Raw genomic sequence first — 15,846 nt, forward strand, 5'->3', positions numbered from 1 at the left:
ATCCAGGGAAAGTGAGCTCAAAGTTCATTAAAAGTATATATTTGTGTGTACAAGTGTATGGTGGTTTGTGTTTTTTTTTTTCCTATGGACAAATGCCACTTAATGAATTGACTGTTGTCTTTAAGGAACAATAACTGTTTAATAAACAAATGTGACCAGAGAGCATGCAACAATACTTGGAGCATATCAAAGCCTTACATAGTGCAAATTGCTCTTGTAGGTGGAAGAGGGGTGGAACTAGGAAAGTTTACACCTTTCAAGTTTGATGTACTTGATACCACTCATGTATCTGAAGGGCTAGGGCTTTAATCTTACACTACCAGCTGACACCAAGATAGTGGCAACACTTGTCCTTTCTCCTTCAAGACATGCTACAAAATGGAAAACTCCCCGTCATTTATAGTCTATCAGCTGTTTGGATTTTTTTAGTCTGTTTTATCTACAAGCCAGTTCGTAGCAGATATTTTAATTTCAAAGACAAAGAATTTCAGCTTAGGTTACCTTATGTTATGGTTTGTTTTTTTTTTTTTTTTTTTTTAATTGCCTGTCTATTCCGTAGGTATTTTACTTATCCATTCAAAGAGCTGACTGTGGAGGAAGAAGAAACTATGATACATCAGCCAGATAAAGCTTGTTATTTCATGGCTCATAATGGCTGGGTTATGGGAGATGATCCTCTTAGAAATTTTGCAGAACCAGGTTTGTAAAAAAAACTTTGAATCGTGTTATAAACCTTTTGACATTCTAGCCAGAGCAAAAAGGATTTTATTTAATCTATCTTTTTTCCAGATGTATTCCTATGAGGCTGCAGAATAACAGGCAGATACTCAGTTTATTTACTTTTATTTCCCATTTACCATACAGATTAACTGTAAGAACTGGGATTTGAGGTACAGTTTTGCAAGATTTGAGAGGGAAACTACCAGCTTTCTGCCACTGAAATGGGGATATCCTGCCTCCTCACTTCTGTCATTGTCTTTGCTTACTTTATACTTTGTTCCAACACCACTGCTTGTTGGCATTTCCATAAGACAATGACAGTGTGGCAGAAAACTAATGCAATAAAAAGGTGGATAGTATTTTACTGCATTAGTGAGCAAAAACTGGATCCTTGAAAGGTCCAGTGAGAGGCAGTCAAGAGGTGACCCAATTAATCCGAAATAAGTATGTAGATTACTTATGAAGGTAAGATAGGGTATGAATTCACCATCCACTAAAATATTGTATTCTGACTCCTTTGGGGACAGCATTGATATCCAATAAAAGCAAGGTTGACAGCTCTTGTTTTCAGAGTAGTTAACTGAATCAAACAAAGGCCAGTTTAATTCTAATTAAAAATATCTATCTACGAGTTTGAATCTGCTGTAAAAGCTAATCTGATTGATACTTCAGAGTAATCTGGAGTTAGCAAACATTGCATTTCTGCAAAATAATCTACAGCTCTTTCACTGCTTTTCATTTACTTTTTTTTTTTCCTCCCTCACAAGGATGAGGATAATACGTGTCTCAAGGGTGTTTTTGTTCAGTTGTCTTTCAGCTAATTGCCCTTTCGTCTGGGCAGACTGTTGTATTTTTTCCTTCAGTCACTGGTTTTAGTTAGCATACCTAACTTCCATTCTGAGTTTTCTCTCTTAATTAGTCTGTAGCTTTTTGAGTGCTTTATACTTGTGTTATACCTTTTTTTTATGCCACACGTTATTTCAACTGAGAATGCAGTGTGAGAAGATGATACATAAGGGCACAACTATAGGAGTTGCAAAACAAATGCAGCTAGTTCTGTAAATGGCCCTTAAAAAATCATGGTGTACATCCAAAGAAAGCCAGTTTTTCTGCCCGTGTAGCTATGTTGCCATTAGTGAAGATAAAAGGTAGGCTGTGCTTAAGTGAATGTTTTTGGAAGTAGTGGTGACTTACAATCCCTGCTCTTTGCTTATTAGCTGCTTACTCTTTGTTATGTGTCTCTCATTTCATCCAAATCACTTTGGCGTCCATAATGTGAGTCTTAGGAAATAAGTCTGGCTGAAAAATAATCTCTTTGCTAAGGCAGGATTACTTTTCAGTTGAATAAGTTTCCTGATGTAATTCAAGGTTCAACCACTAAAATAACTATGGTGATGCATCAGTACAGCTGGTCTGGGAGTAGCAGAAAGCAATGGAGTAGCTCTGTCTTATCCATCCTGAGTGGTGCTGACCCTGTTCATGCTTTGATCAGGTTTAGATAAGATGAGTATAAACAGACCTTCAGAAGACTGATGGCTCAAAGATAATTATATCTCTCTTATGTGGGGTCTGATTATTGACAATTCCGTGATTGTGCCTGGATATTACATGTTGCAAATAAATAAATGGTGTGGGGTTTTGATGGTTTTGTTTGTTTTTTAAATGATATTACTGCTGTTGTCAAATATGTGATTTATATAGGAGAGAAGTCACTTTTTTTTAGATATGACTAATTATTTAAGTCTTTGTCACAGGTAAACCTCTGTCAGTATATTCTGTGCAGTAAGTATATTACAGGTGAACTCAGATTTGAAGAATTTTTTTTATTGATTGCATCAAAAGGAAGGCAGAAAAAAGTATATGAAACTAGGCTAGGTGGAGGATAAATATTTTCATAAACACAAATTATTTAGGGACTTTGTCCATTGAAGTGACCTGCCTGCCTAAGTACTTTGGAAATTTGCCTTACGTCATCACAGTCTGCTGTTAACAGAAGATAAAATTTTAAATTGTGGCTGTGGCAGTTTATGGTAACAGAGTGAGATGCTTTTTTGAATTTAGCTGGTATAAACAACCAAACTATTGATTTCATTCATTTGTTTGCTGCTTTTTTTTTCTTTTTTCCTCAAGTACAGTTTTTATACTACTTTGAAGAATTAAAAGGAATTTGATTTCAACCTGAAGAATTATTTTGGTATCACTATAGAAGTTAAATATTCCCTTGGAGCAGTCTGAAATTATACATCAGTGTAGGGTATATAGATTTTGAGTCAATATGGTTATTGTTAGAATTTTTACTCTTCATCACAGTGTTCTGCTCTTCAGCGGTAGAAAAATGAAATACCACATTTTCAATTTGGTGCGCATTCTATGCTATGTGTATATATATATATACACACACACTATAGTGAATTTATTTCCCTTACAGGTTCAAATGTTTACTTGAGAAGAGAGCTTATTTGTTGGGGAGACAGTGTGAAACTGCGTTATGGTAATAAACCTGAAGACTGCCCATACCTCTGGGCGCATATGAAAAAATACACTGAAATCACTGCCAAATATTTCCATGGTGTTCGTCTTGACAACTGTCACTCAACACCTATTCATGTAGCTGAGGTACGGAAAATTAAGCATATTTATTATAAGGCAGCTTCTGTCTGTGAAGTCCTGCATTGTTGTTACAAAATCTGCAGGATCACCTGCAGAACACCTGCAGCAAGTTTAGTCTGGCAGGCTTATTGCTAAGCTCGGTGCTTATTGTTTACCATGGAGCTGACTACGTCCAGAAATTGTATTTATGTAGTAAATTAGCTTTAAATAGATTTGAGTAGTGCAAGTTGTTAGTACTTAGTCTTAGCTTGGTTACAGAACTTACCTAAATCTATGAAGAGCTCTCTAAAACAAGCTGATTTGCCCACACAAAAGTTGTAAGTGGCTCTTAAATGCAGCCATTTCAAAACATCTGCCATTCTTTCATTTATTGTTACTATTTTTGGAATGGTAACTTTGAAGGCTTAAACTGAAGTCCTCCTCAGCTTTCTTACCTTGACAGGTATCTCTTTTATCCAGCCTTTGTTCTTGCATTTTGAGTTAAGATTTTGTTTAAAAACAAGGTTGTAATTAGCTTGAAGTCTTCAGAGCATTTCTTAAAATTACTCAGTCCATAAATAATCTCTGTAAAGTACAAACACGGTTTTATGAACGTTACTTGTTGTTAATATTTTTTTAATGAACTGCATATATGAATGACACATTTCTGTTTGGTTAATGTTCATGTTAATGATTGCATATACATAGCTGACAATGGATGTCTTGCATTAAAAATGTATTGTGATCTATAGGAGATGCTAGCAACAGCCAGATCAGTCAGACCTAATCTTTATGTGATAGCTGAACTCTTCACGGGCAGTGAGTACATTGACAATGTTTTTGTCAACCGCCTGGGAATTACCAGCCTGATTAGAGGTACAATAAGCAGTTGAAAATTGTGTAGGATTGTTGTGTATGGTTTGGAGTTTTTAATGTGAAACTAACATTGGTATGCTTTTTTATTTTTCTTACATTTTCATGTTCTTTGCTTATGCAATTACCTTTTCTTCTTCATGTTCTACTTAACTTCTCCTGTGTTGTATGCTAATTCTTGATTTTGCTTGTGTTTGTGTGTCCTCTTCTGTGTAACAACTTCTTTGTTCCTTAATTTTGGCTTTCTGTTTGTCTTTGCTGCATGGCATTTTCCTATTGTCTAATCCCTGCCTAGCTTTGAAACTTGTCCTTTTTTGTATCTACCTTTCCCCTTTCTGTGGCTTTTTTGGCTGTGCTTTTTGCAGTACATGCTGGACACAGCTAGAAAATTGCGAGCCGATTTGTATGTAGTGGCTGAACTGTTCACGGGAAATGAGGAGCTGGACAATATCTTTGTGAATAGGCTGGGCATTACCTCCTTAATAAGAGGTAGGCTTGCTGTGCGTGTGGTCTCTTTCCAACAAGAGATTATAGATGACGTGCTTTTTCCAAGGAAAAGGTCTCTTCTGGATTATGCACTTTTAATTTCACACTCCCTGTAATCAGAAGTACAGTTTCTGTATTGTGACTTTTTTGATACTCAGCAAAAAATACAGTACTAGCTGTAAAATAAGAGAAGACATCCTGCATTAATTTACAGAAGGTTAAATATTTCACTCCTTATTCTAGCGAGAGAAAGAGGAGTTGTAGCACAGTTCTGCTATGCAAATGCTGCATCGTGTTGATTTTTGTTGCATGAGTTTCTTAAAGACTATGAGAAACAGTTTCAGATCGCTGTTTTGTTTCTCCCTTTTCCCCCTTACCTTTCTCTACCTTAATACATTACAGTAAATAGAATACTCCAAGGTTATGTATCCACATTGGAGAATATAGTTTCAATGTGATTTTTTTAAAATGATTGAACGCGCCAAAATAACAACTGTGAAATGCTGTGTTAACATCTTTGTGCATGCTGTATTCCATGGTAGTTATTCTTATGCAAACACTTACCTATTTTGTTCTTTAGAGGCAATGACTGCTTATAATAGCCATGAAGAGGGAAGGTTAGTTTATCGTTTTGGAGGTGAACCTGTTGGCTCTTTTGTTCAGCCACGTTTGAGGCCTTTGATGCCAGCTATTGCTCATGCTCTGTTTATGGATATTACACATGATAATGAATGTCCGATTCAGGTGAGCACCTCAACCGAACACCAAAGTTTACATGTAGCGTTTTCTGAATTGGTATTTCTGAACCACGGGAGGGCTTGGTGCGATCTGGGTGTTTTTTCTGAGCGATAGTTAGGAAAAATGTGTTTCAGATCTTCAAGTCTTCATGCAGAGAATAAAATTTTTATAACAACTCCCTCTGATGTTCAAGATTTTGTCTTTCAAGGGAAAAAGTATATAAAGCTATTTAATGAGCTGTTTTGATTCTTTCATTCCAGCTACTATAAGTGGTTCTGTCTCTGCTTGTTAACCTGTTCTCCTTAGCTCCTGCTTTACAGGAGAGAATGAGAGAAAATGGTGGGAATTGGAGTGCTTATTTTTGAGGGTTTCTCTTAAGTTGCTTTTGTTAGTGCATTTGTAGTAACTTCTTTCAATAATTCTATTGTGATTGAGAAAATGATGATCGTGTGATTAGCCATTCCTCTGTTAAACTGGTTATATCTTCTGTATGCTGAATTGGGAGGAATGAATTATGTCTTTGTTTCACTATTTATTACCTATTTATTTTTTTAACGTAGCACCGATCTGCATATGATGCTCTTCCTAGTGCAATGATTGTTTCCATGGCATGCTGTGCTACAGGAAGCACCAAAGGCTACGATGAACTAGTACCACACCAGGTACGTGTCTACAGTTTGACTCCTAAGTTACTTTTAAAAATGTAAACTTTATTTTTGTCCTAGGACATATATGATAATGTTGTTTATTTGAAATTCCAAGCAGTTTACTAGCTGGCATTACTTTGGATTGTCCAATTTCATATGAAACTTGAATTGATTATATAGTTGAGACTTCCAGCTGGGTGTTTGGTTGTTTTTTTTTTTTTGGTTTTGTTTTGTTTTTTTCTGGAGTAGTTGATATTTGCTTAAATCTTAATTTCTTTACAGATCTCTGTAGTATCTGAAGAGAGGTTTTATTCAAAATGGAATCCAGCAGCACACCTGACTTCTGGTGAAGTTAACTTCCAAACAGGAATTCTAGCAGGAAGGCTGGCCATAAACAGGCTGCATCAGGAGCTGGGGGCTAAAGGCTTTAATCAGGCAAGAAGTGAGGGTAACATTGCGTTTGCTCCGTATTTAGCTCCTGAGTGAGCACAGTTGCAATGGTATGTCTTTTCTAGGTGTATGTAGATCAAGTTGATGAAGATATAGTGGCGGTGACAAGACATTGTCCTAACACACACCAGTCTGTTGTGGCTGTAAGTCGAACTGCTTTCAGGGATCCTAAAACTTCCTTCTACAGTAAAGAAGTACCTGAAATGTGTATCCCAGGTAATGAGATTTCTTTTCAAGACATGACAGGTGTACAAAATATTCAAGTTATTCTAATTCCATACTTTTTAAGTTCAAACACATGAAACCAATATGAGACTTTTCAGCATATAACACTCCTTTTATATGTACTAACATGCATGCACCAAAAGTTATTAAAGAAATAATAACAAACTTACCTTACTTAGGGTTTTCAAAGGCATTCATATTGAGTATACTTCCTGCTATAAGCTCCCCGTGAGGGTGTGGTTTTATTTACTGTCTTGTTTGTGAATTGGTAAGAAATAGTTAACAGCAGCGTGGTTAATTGTAAAGAGTTGGGGGGGATTACTGTTACGTGTTATACTGTGGAAAAAAGCTAAAATCTTACCATGTTTGTTGATGTCATTGCTATTAAGCTTTCTTATGTATGACTGTGGTTTTAAAATACATCTTAAAAAATACATCTTAAGAAACAACATTGTAATGCAGAAGTTAATATAAAGATAATATATAGGTAATACATAAATAATATTTATTAAATATGCAAAGTATTTACTATACTTAATAGTAGCAAAGTATAACGACTTCTGCACATTACCTGGCCATATTTCTGAAGAGAAGCTTTACACACTGGCTTTTTAAGTATACTCAATTCTTTGAGTGTGTGTGCATGCCTGTTTTAAATCAGTCACATTATATATAAAGACATTTACAAGTGGCTGCAAGACTTGTATACTTTAGTTTATAGATTACTGAAAGGATAGAGAAAATTAGAATATTTGAATATTAATATAAGTTGTTACACTTTTAAGATAAACCATCTGTAGCTGCAGTTTGGAAACCAATCTAATATAATCTCCTAAAATATAATAAGGTAACTAACAGAGCTGGTGATCAGTAAAAGACAGATTGTAGTTCACTAATTGGTGGGTGTTTTTTACGGTTATTTTATTATAAAATAACAAAATTGCAGTTTTAAATACAATACAGCCAATGAACATGTAATGAATGTTTATAGGATATTTAAAGCAATTCCCCATATGTTTTGTCACATTTGGTTGTTCTTTAGCTGTACAACTGAGACTTGTATTTTGAATATTTACGTTTTTAGTTTTAGGTTTTGCTTGATGTTTTAAAAAGAATCACTTTTAAAGTATCTTAACAGCTACAACATGGTTTAACTTTTCTTAGGAAAAATAGAAGAAGTAGTACTTGAGGCTAGGACTATTGAGAGAAATGCTAGTCCTTACAAAAAAGATGAACGTTTTATAAATGGATTGCCTAATTTCACAATGGAACTCAGAGAGCATATCCAGGTAAGTAGCTTCCTTCACCCATGTTCTGATGAAATATTTTGTAATTTGTGATATTTTATATTAGAAAAAAGACATTGAATTTGAGTTGCAAATGTGTTTTCTTTTCTAAGATTAAAGACAGTAAAATTATAAAGCAAGCTGGAACTGCCATAAAAGGGCCAAATGAATTTGTTCAAGAAATAGAATTTGAAAAACTAACACCAGGAAGTGTAATAGTATTCAGGTACGTTATTATAATTGCCAAATGGCTGTGTTAGTTAAAATAGAAGGGTAGGATTCTTTGTTTTGAAACTTGGGAATGGTTATTGTAAGTGCTCCGCTTCTACAAGTTACACATTCATATTTACAGAGTTAGTCTGGACCCAAAGGCGCAAGAGGCTGTTGGTGTACTCCGCAATCATTTGATCCAGTTCAGCCCTCATTTTAAATCTGGAAGTCTTCCTGATGATCATTCAGCACCTATATTAAAAACATTATTTTCTTCGTGAGTATTCCTTTAAGTTTCTAAAGTAGAAGCAAGAGAGCTACAGTGGGAGCAAAGAACAGTCTGTAAACTAAAAGTGAGGGTGTGTTTGTTTTGTTGGGCTTTTTTTTTTTTTTTTTGTTACTACGGATGGATTTGGATTGTCAGAGTGCGATAAAAATTCTGAGATACTCTTTCTATATGTATAGTACTAAGCAGGGTTAATACTTAAAAACTTCCCAAGCTCTTCTGCTCACATTCTGTGTAATTGCTGCTTAAAGTAGACTTACTAATATGAAGTGCTTGTCAGTGTTGGGGTATCATTGTTCGGGGTTTGTACTTAATACTGTGTTTCTAAATAAATGCCGAAACATCTGAGCAGAACATCTTGGAACATCTGAAAAAATTAGGCTCTTAATTTCCAAGATTAAGTGGTGAGAGAGTTGTATATACTTAATTATTTTAATTTAAGTCTGAAACTAGAATTGTTCGTGAAATCCTTTCTCTGTTTCCCTACTAATGTTGCTTTTGGGTTTGGAAATTTTTTTTCTCCACTGTTTTTTCAGTATTGCAGCTAAACTAACTTTGGCTGACCTAAACCAAGTACTGTATAGGTGTGAGGCAGAAGAACAAGAAGACGGTGGAGGCTGTTACAATATACCAAACTGGTCACCACTGAAGTATGCAGGCCTCCAAGGTAATAGTTTCAGCATTCTTTTTTCTGTCAAGAAAAAGAGTGAAATAGAACTGCTCAATTTAGATCATACCTTAATGCTATTTTATGGCTAGCGTCATTGTTTGGATAAAACCCAGCAAGGTTTTTTCTGCTTGACCGTGCTACTAATCAGTGTTGTACCCAGGAAATCACATACTAAAACAACAACCCTCTCTCTCGATACTCTGGGCTGCAAAATTAAGTTTCAATACGTGTTTTAACAGCAATGCCCTTGCTTTTAAAATAAAAAGAAAATACATATACTTCCAGTGAAAAGTCACATTAATTACACCCTAGGCATTACTAGATTACTGAGGAGTGTTGCTCATTTATCAAATATATGAATTCCATCATGCTAGTTATTCCACAGTGATTTTCATAACTGTCTACGATGTACGCTGAGGAAAGTACAATTGAATTGTATTCTAACTCGTTTTGCAGATCAAGAGAAGTAATACAGTTAAATCCAGTTAAAGCATCTGTTCCTGTTTACCTTTTTCTCCTGTATTGTAATTGCTGTTTGTGATAACGATGTGTCTTTTAATACAGAGTTGGGTTTGTATCTTCAGGGTTAATGTCGGTGATGGCAGACATTAGACCAAAGAATGATTTGGGTCATCCATTTTGTGATAATTTAAGATCTGGAGACTGGATGATTGATTATGTCAGTAATCGTCTGATTTCACGTGCAGGAGCCTGTGCAGAAGTGAGTAAATATACTTATTTGGTGACTTTGGGGTTTTAAATTAGTAGTTTTTCATTTACTGGTATATTTGTAAATTCAGTCTGTAACATATTTCTTGTCTAGGCTATTTCTTCTAGGAGATTAAACCATTAACATGTCTTTCTTTCCTCAGTCCTTTTTAAGAGTAGACTGCGAAAGGGAAGTGAAAAACATGTTGGGCATTGATTCTGTTTTGCAGAAAATATAAAGTACCTATAGCCATACTGAAGTCACATGAAACTAAACTTTAAAATTTCACTGTTTACATAAGTAACTTTCCCTTCATAATTTCCAGGTTGAAAGTATAGTGTCATCATGTAATGTATTGACACATACTTTCTTCATCTGCAAGGTTTAAATCTTTAGTGACTTTCTAGTAGGTTGTTATGATGTTCTTTAACAGTGCTTGAAGGAAAGAAAAGAAATACTTCCCAGGTGTCAAACATTTTGCAGTGACATAAGGATGGTGAAGCTCCAGAATCCTGAGTCCTAGACCCAGATCTGCAGTCATTTTCACTAGTGGCTGTACATAATTTAGCCTTCTGATAATTTTCTATCCGTGGTCTCAAGCTTCATCACTTCAGTCCTGTCTTTTTAAGCAGTAAGAAACCTCCTTCCCATACTTGGGTCATAGTGATGCCTTTTCAGTTGCAGCTTTCCTTTGCTACTCGGTTTTAATAACTTCTTTGTGATAATCTTTTTTTTTCCTACAAGGTTAGCAAAATATAATCTCTTTCCATAGTTGATGTTCTTGCCCATTTATGTCGTAGTACAGGTACAGTACAGATTTTTCGCTGCTACTTTTCTTAGAGTTCATCTCTCTTAGCAGAAGTTTTAGAGCAATTCTACCACAAATATCTAGCATGGACAACTTCTTAGACATGAATGGTTGCATGCTAGTGGTGTTATTAATAACTGAAGATAACCTCATCTTTGTGGTGGTCAAGCATAACTTGGGTGTAATAAACGCACAAAAACTGTGACAAATACTTTAACTAGATGGATCCTGAAAGCACTGGTTTTTGAGCCCTAGTGTTATTAAGTTCTAATTATAATGTATTTTAATAGGTTGGTAAATGGTTGAAGGCCATGTTTGTCTACCTAAAGAGAATTCCACGCTACCTCATCCCATGTTACTTTGATGCCATATTAGTGGGTGCATACACAACGCTTCTGGATGTGGGATGGCATCAGATGTCTAGGTATGCTTGGCATATCAGAGCTATAGAGGTATCTGTATGTATTTGCACCTTTTAAGTTTTAGCTGCTGGAGAATGTAATTTGAACATTTTCATACTCATCCAATGTAAAAGGGTAAAATTGGCGGTGAATAGCAAATCCATCTTCTAACGGTGGTGGTTTGGAAGGTTGAGAGTTTAGCTGTCTATCCAGGGTTTGAATTTATAACTACTGTTGGCATTGTGCAGTAGGAGGAAACCTTAAGACAGCATTTCTTTGCCAGGCTTCAGAAACTTTTTTTGCTATTGTTTTAGTACAACTGCAATGATTCCTTAAAGTTCAGGGAAAAAAGAAAATACCAGATTGTACTTGATGCTGATGCTTTGTTCAACATTTCTTCTTTAACACAGCTAAATATTCTTCATTATCTGAGCACTTCGCTTAGTTCTTGAAATAACTGTTTAATCCTCAGTGTCTGCTTCTCCCTTTGTTTCTTGGAAAGAGAAGAGAGATTGATTTAATGGAGGCTTTATTCTAGCTAGGATCATTCTGAACAAATCAGTATTATTTTGTAAAAATACGGATGTTAAAATGGGCATAGAATGTGCTATGGTTGTGAAATCATGTGGAAAACAGTATATTTTATGAAAAAATGCTTGGAGATGAACTAGTCAGGAATGCAGGTTGCATTATTTTAGACAGTGTGTTAACTGATTTATTGATTTACAATTATATATATATATATATGAATATATATAAAAATGTGGCAGTCTCTAAAAATACTGACTAGGTTTGACAAACTTTTGGTCATAGTAAATATCTTTTATCGTATTTTTGAGATCTTAAGTCTGTATGTAGTCATCAAGTAAACCAAACCAATTGCCTTTTTTTACACTTTTCGCTAGAAGTATTTAACATAAACACTCCCATTGGCATTAATAAACTAAAATTTAAGGCTAACACTGGGCACCCATTTTGGGGAAAAAAGTGATTTACAAATTAAAGCTTCTGTAAAAAATTAGTTAATGCAAAATACTAGTATTAACTATTGTTAGTTTATTATATTCATTATGCATAATACTTATAATAATCTTCTGTAAATGAAAAAGGGTACATTATATAGACTGATATTGCTGAATGAAAAGTTATTTTAATTTAGTTATGTTGAATTACAGCTTTGTGCAGAATGGATCAACATTTGTTAAACACCTTTCCTTGGGTTCAGTCCAGATGTGTGGGATAGGAAAATATTCTTGCCTGCCGGATCTGTCTCCTTCCTTACATGATGTTCCTTATAGGCTGAATGAGATTACAAATGAGAAAGAACAGTGTTGTGTTTCTTTGGCAGCTGGTAAGTGAGGACAACATTTAAAAAAAAAAAAAAATCTTCCAAAATAGTTAAACTGTTTTTGGTAACTATATTAAAATTGCCTCCATTGTGCTTGGGATCCATATGTCAGCAACCATGTACAAAATGTAGGCAGCAGTTTTCCTCGCTTTTCCCCTGTGTTGTAACTTGTGTTTAAGATCAAGATTTGCCCATATTAAAAATATGGGAGTTTTGTCTAGCAGTACTTCTTGGGGACAACTATTTTGTTACTGCTCTTGGGGGTGGGAGGGAGCTTATAAACACTTCATTTAGAGACATTTTTAGCTATATCCACTTTTATCATATATGGAGATCCACAAGTATATTCTCTTTCTTTCCAGAAGACTTGCTTGAGATAAATATACGTAGCATAATAGGTTTTAGTTGATCTATTTTAAACCTGAATTTAAGAACTGAATTGTAATGGAGTGCAAGGGTGAATCTATTGTTTACAACTTCTCAGAAATAGAAAGAACCATTAGCAGACCAGAATGCCTGATCTGAATTCAGTCTCCAAAAGGAAAGAGCATAAAAGCAGTCAGCAAATAGTGTTTATACCTCCGAATGTTCTGCCAGTATCTGGCAGTCTTTGAATTGGCCCCTTTCCTATGTCAAAAGTATTATCTTCTGTCTTTAGCGGCTTAGAATGAATTTGGTTTTGTTCTGAGTTGGCCCGTTCCTTTTCTGAAACCATAGAAACTTTTAACATCTACAGATTCTATGGCATCTGTCTCACTGGGGTGTTTATTTTCTTCTTTTTGCTGTCTGTCTTTCCCTCATGGAATTTTATTGCTTTTAGTTTCTTGGTTTTAGTAACATTCCATTTGCCTGCTTTAGTGTTACCTAGAAGCACAGAGGCACAATGTTCCCTTAAATTGGTCATAAAGATTAATTACACTAAAGGCTTTGGTTTTAAATATTTCCTTCACATACTCACTGGTAGTTGTGTCTGTGAGATTTTTAACTTGTACATGGATGTCATTCTCAAGTGCTGTTGCCATATATTATGAAAGTGTGGAAGCCATATTTGAGTATTAGCAAATACTTTGGAAAAGTAAGTGATAGAAGTTAAAATGTTGTTCTATCAAGCATGCACAAGAGACTGCTGTTTTGAAACTTACTATATGGAATTTTTTGTTTGTTAGGTTGAAAAAGTTAATAAATGGAAGAAAAGACAAGGATGGTCCTTACTGTTGTAATTATTATGCTTTATCAGTCAGAATCATCCTTACAGTTACATGTTATAGTGTCTACAGTAGTAGATGATGTAGTTCTAGAAGCTGCTGGAAAAGAGAAGCGGGATTCCTTCTACAGTAGCTGAGAACAGCTTTGGGCTGAAGAAATTCTTAGCTCTTCAGTCTTATCCCCTTTATGCTACTGAGATGGCACAGCTGTCATACATAAACTCTTGCCAATAAAGCGTTATAAATTTTGTCATAGTTCTGGCTTTTTGTTTGTTAGTTTTCTTTCTGCTTCTTTTAATTAAAGGATGGCACTTGGTTAAGTGTCAAAGTGATTTAATAAAAGTTTAAATGGGACTGTTGCGTGATCTTGAAATTCTAGAAGATAATTGTTCTAAAATGAGGTTTTATTTCATTTTATCAAGAACTTGGTCTAGAAGATTGTTTACTTTAAATCTTAATCTAGGAAAAAATTACAAATGCGAATATATTTTTACTTCTGGTTATTTTATACATACGTGTGTGCTTGGAGGTTTCTGCCATATCAGTAAATGAGATGAACAATGACATTTCTCTTTAGGTTTACCTCACTTTTCTTCTGGCATTTTTCGCTCCTGGGGAAGGGACACCTTTATTGCACTGAGAGGTCTAATGTTAGTTACTGGGCGCTATCTAGAAGCAAGGTAAGACTGACTTATAGTTTGTTCTTACTGGTTTTGCGGGTAGTTAGGAAAAAAGCACGCTCTCAAAACCTCAGATGACACACAAGCTGTGAGAAACAGTTGATGTGCAGTATAAAACTTTAATGGCCCTAGATGGATTTGGGAGTTCTCTCTAAGTAGAATTAAAAATACTACTTAAATGATTCTCTTTTGCTTTCTTAGTGCTGATATGAAGCTGATGTTCTGTATAGATAAGGTAGTTTTAACCCCTGTAACACTACTGCTTGTCCTCAAACAAAGTGATTGTGTTTCACATGTACTTGCATCACTGATGCTGAGCAATAATTTAAAAATTATTTATTTAAAAATTTGAAGTAGCAAGAGAATATTATTTTAATCGGAAAGATATGATTGCATGTCTATCGTGATTTTTTTTTTTAACTGCTAGTATTTGTCTACTAATACTAAAAGCAGCTTATTGTGGATTGTTCCAACCTGGTATCTGTTTGTAAATTTCTAACCTCACAAATGAGCCAGATACAAGCCAGGTCTATTGATTTGATATTTCCATTAATCTTTTAATTCGGGTGGAGCTCACCACATTACAAACGTAAAAATTAGTTGTTTTAAATTACCATGTATTTATGCTGTTGTATGCCTGGCCAACTATTACCTTTCTCATGCGGTAAGGTCTGCAGTCTACTAGTATGTTTGTATTCCCTTTTAAAGCTAGTTGGAATCCATGTTTTCCACAAGGTATGCACAGCGGTTCTCAAATGAAACTTCTCAAAACCTCAGTTGCTGTCACCTCTCCATTTTAATAGGAAATTCCCATCTACTCCTGCCCTCTGTCCCCATTCCATCCCGCCCATCAGAATGGATACCAGGTTAATCATAAACAGTGTCAATAAAAACCTTCCCTGTGACCTCAGTGGGATTTGGATTTAGGCTTTATATCGCTACCTATGAAAAAGCAAACTAGCTTTTCCATAGTAGCAGATGTTGTATGTTTTGTACAAACTGATTTAAATGTATTCATGTTGGGGAATTTGTAGGGAATAGATGACTTCTTATTGTAAAAAGTTCATGCTAAGTGAAGTAATTTGTAGCTTTCAACAGCAAACTTCTGGCATCTGTCTTTAAGATCCTGTTTGTCTCCTTGACTTACCTTGCTATTAAGGTAAACTTGTATGCTTTGTACTTAATACTTGGTCCACTAATGGCCTTGAAAGTAACTTAGTCAAGACTCTGTTTTTCTTTTGTTCTAGAAACATCATTTTAGCATTTGGTGGGACTTTAAGACATGGTCTTATTCCCAATCTGCTTGGCCAAGGGACACATGCCAGATACAACTGTCGTGATGCTGTGTGGTGGTGGCTTCAGTGTATCCAGGACTACTGTAAAATTGTTCCAAACGGATTAGACATTCTCAGGTGTCCTGTTTCTAGGATGTACCCAAGAGATGACTCTTCTCCTCAGCCTGCAGGCACTGTGGTAAGGATCACTTCTGATTTCAGTATTTAACACAACTATAAA

General features: G+C 35.3%; 1 protein-coding gene across 4 annotated transcripts in view; it reads left to right on the forward strand.

The window, feature by feature from the left end:
• The window catches only part of AGL (amylo-alpha-1,6-glucosidase and 4-alpha-glucanotransferase), a 38,012-nt gene that overhangs the window by 10,868 nt on the left and 11,298 nt on the right, over positions 1-15,846 (forward strand). For 3 of the 4 annotated variants that reach the window (XR_014228214.1, XM_082312331.1, XM_082312333.1), the window contains 16 exons: positions 560-699; positions 3,149-3,336; positions 4,548-4,671; positions 5,249-5,412; positions 5,967-6,068; positions 6,336-6,488; positions 6,569-6,719; positions 7,893-8,017; positions 8,128-8,240; positions 8,367-8,501; positions 9,047-9,177; positions 9,765-9,901; positions 10,988-11,121; positions 12,274-12,449; positions 14,229-14,331; positions 15,579-15,804. Coding sequence is in view for 3 of the 4 variants with exons in the window: in XM_082312331.1 (XP_082168457.1) it covers positions 560-699; positions 3,149-3,336; positions 4,548-4,671; positions 5,249-5,412; positions 5,967-6,068; positions 6,336-6,488; positions 6,569-6,719; positions 7,893-8,017; positions 8,128-8,240; positions 8,367-8,501; positions 9,047-9,177; positions 9,765-9,901; positions 10,988-11,121; positions 12,274-12,449; positions 14,229-14,331; positions 15,579-15,804 (2,302 nt within the window). In the remaining variant the exon portion in view is untranslated. Of the gene's footprint in view, positions 1-559; positions 700-3,148; positions 3,337-4,061; positions 4,186-4,547; positions 4,672-5,248; positions 5,413-5,966; positions 6,069-6,335; positions 6,489-6,568; positions 6,720-7,892; positions 8,018-8,127; positions 8,241-8,366; positions 8,502-9,046; positions 9,178-9,764; positions 9,902-10,987; positions 11,122-12,273; positions 12,450-14,228; positions 14,332-15,578; positions 15,805-15,846 lie in introns of all 4 variants that reach the window. The other variant, XM_082312332.1, reaches the window with a different exon arrangement.

Source organism: Platalea leucorodia, assembly GCF_965183815.1.
Source record: "Platalea leucorodia genome assembly, chromosome: 5".
NCBI lineage: Eukaryota > Metazoa > Chordata > Aves > Pelecaniformes > Threskiornithidae > Platalea > Platalea leucorodia.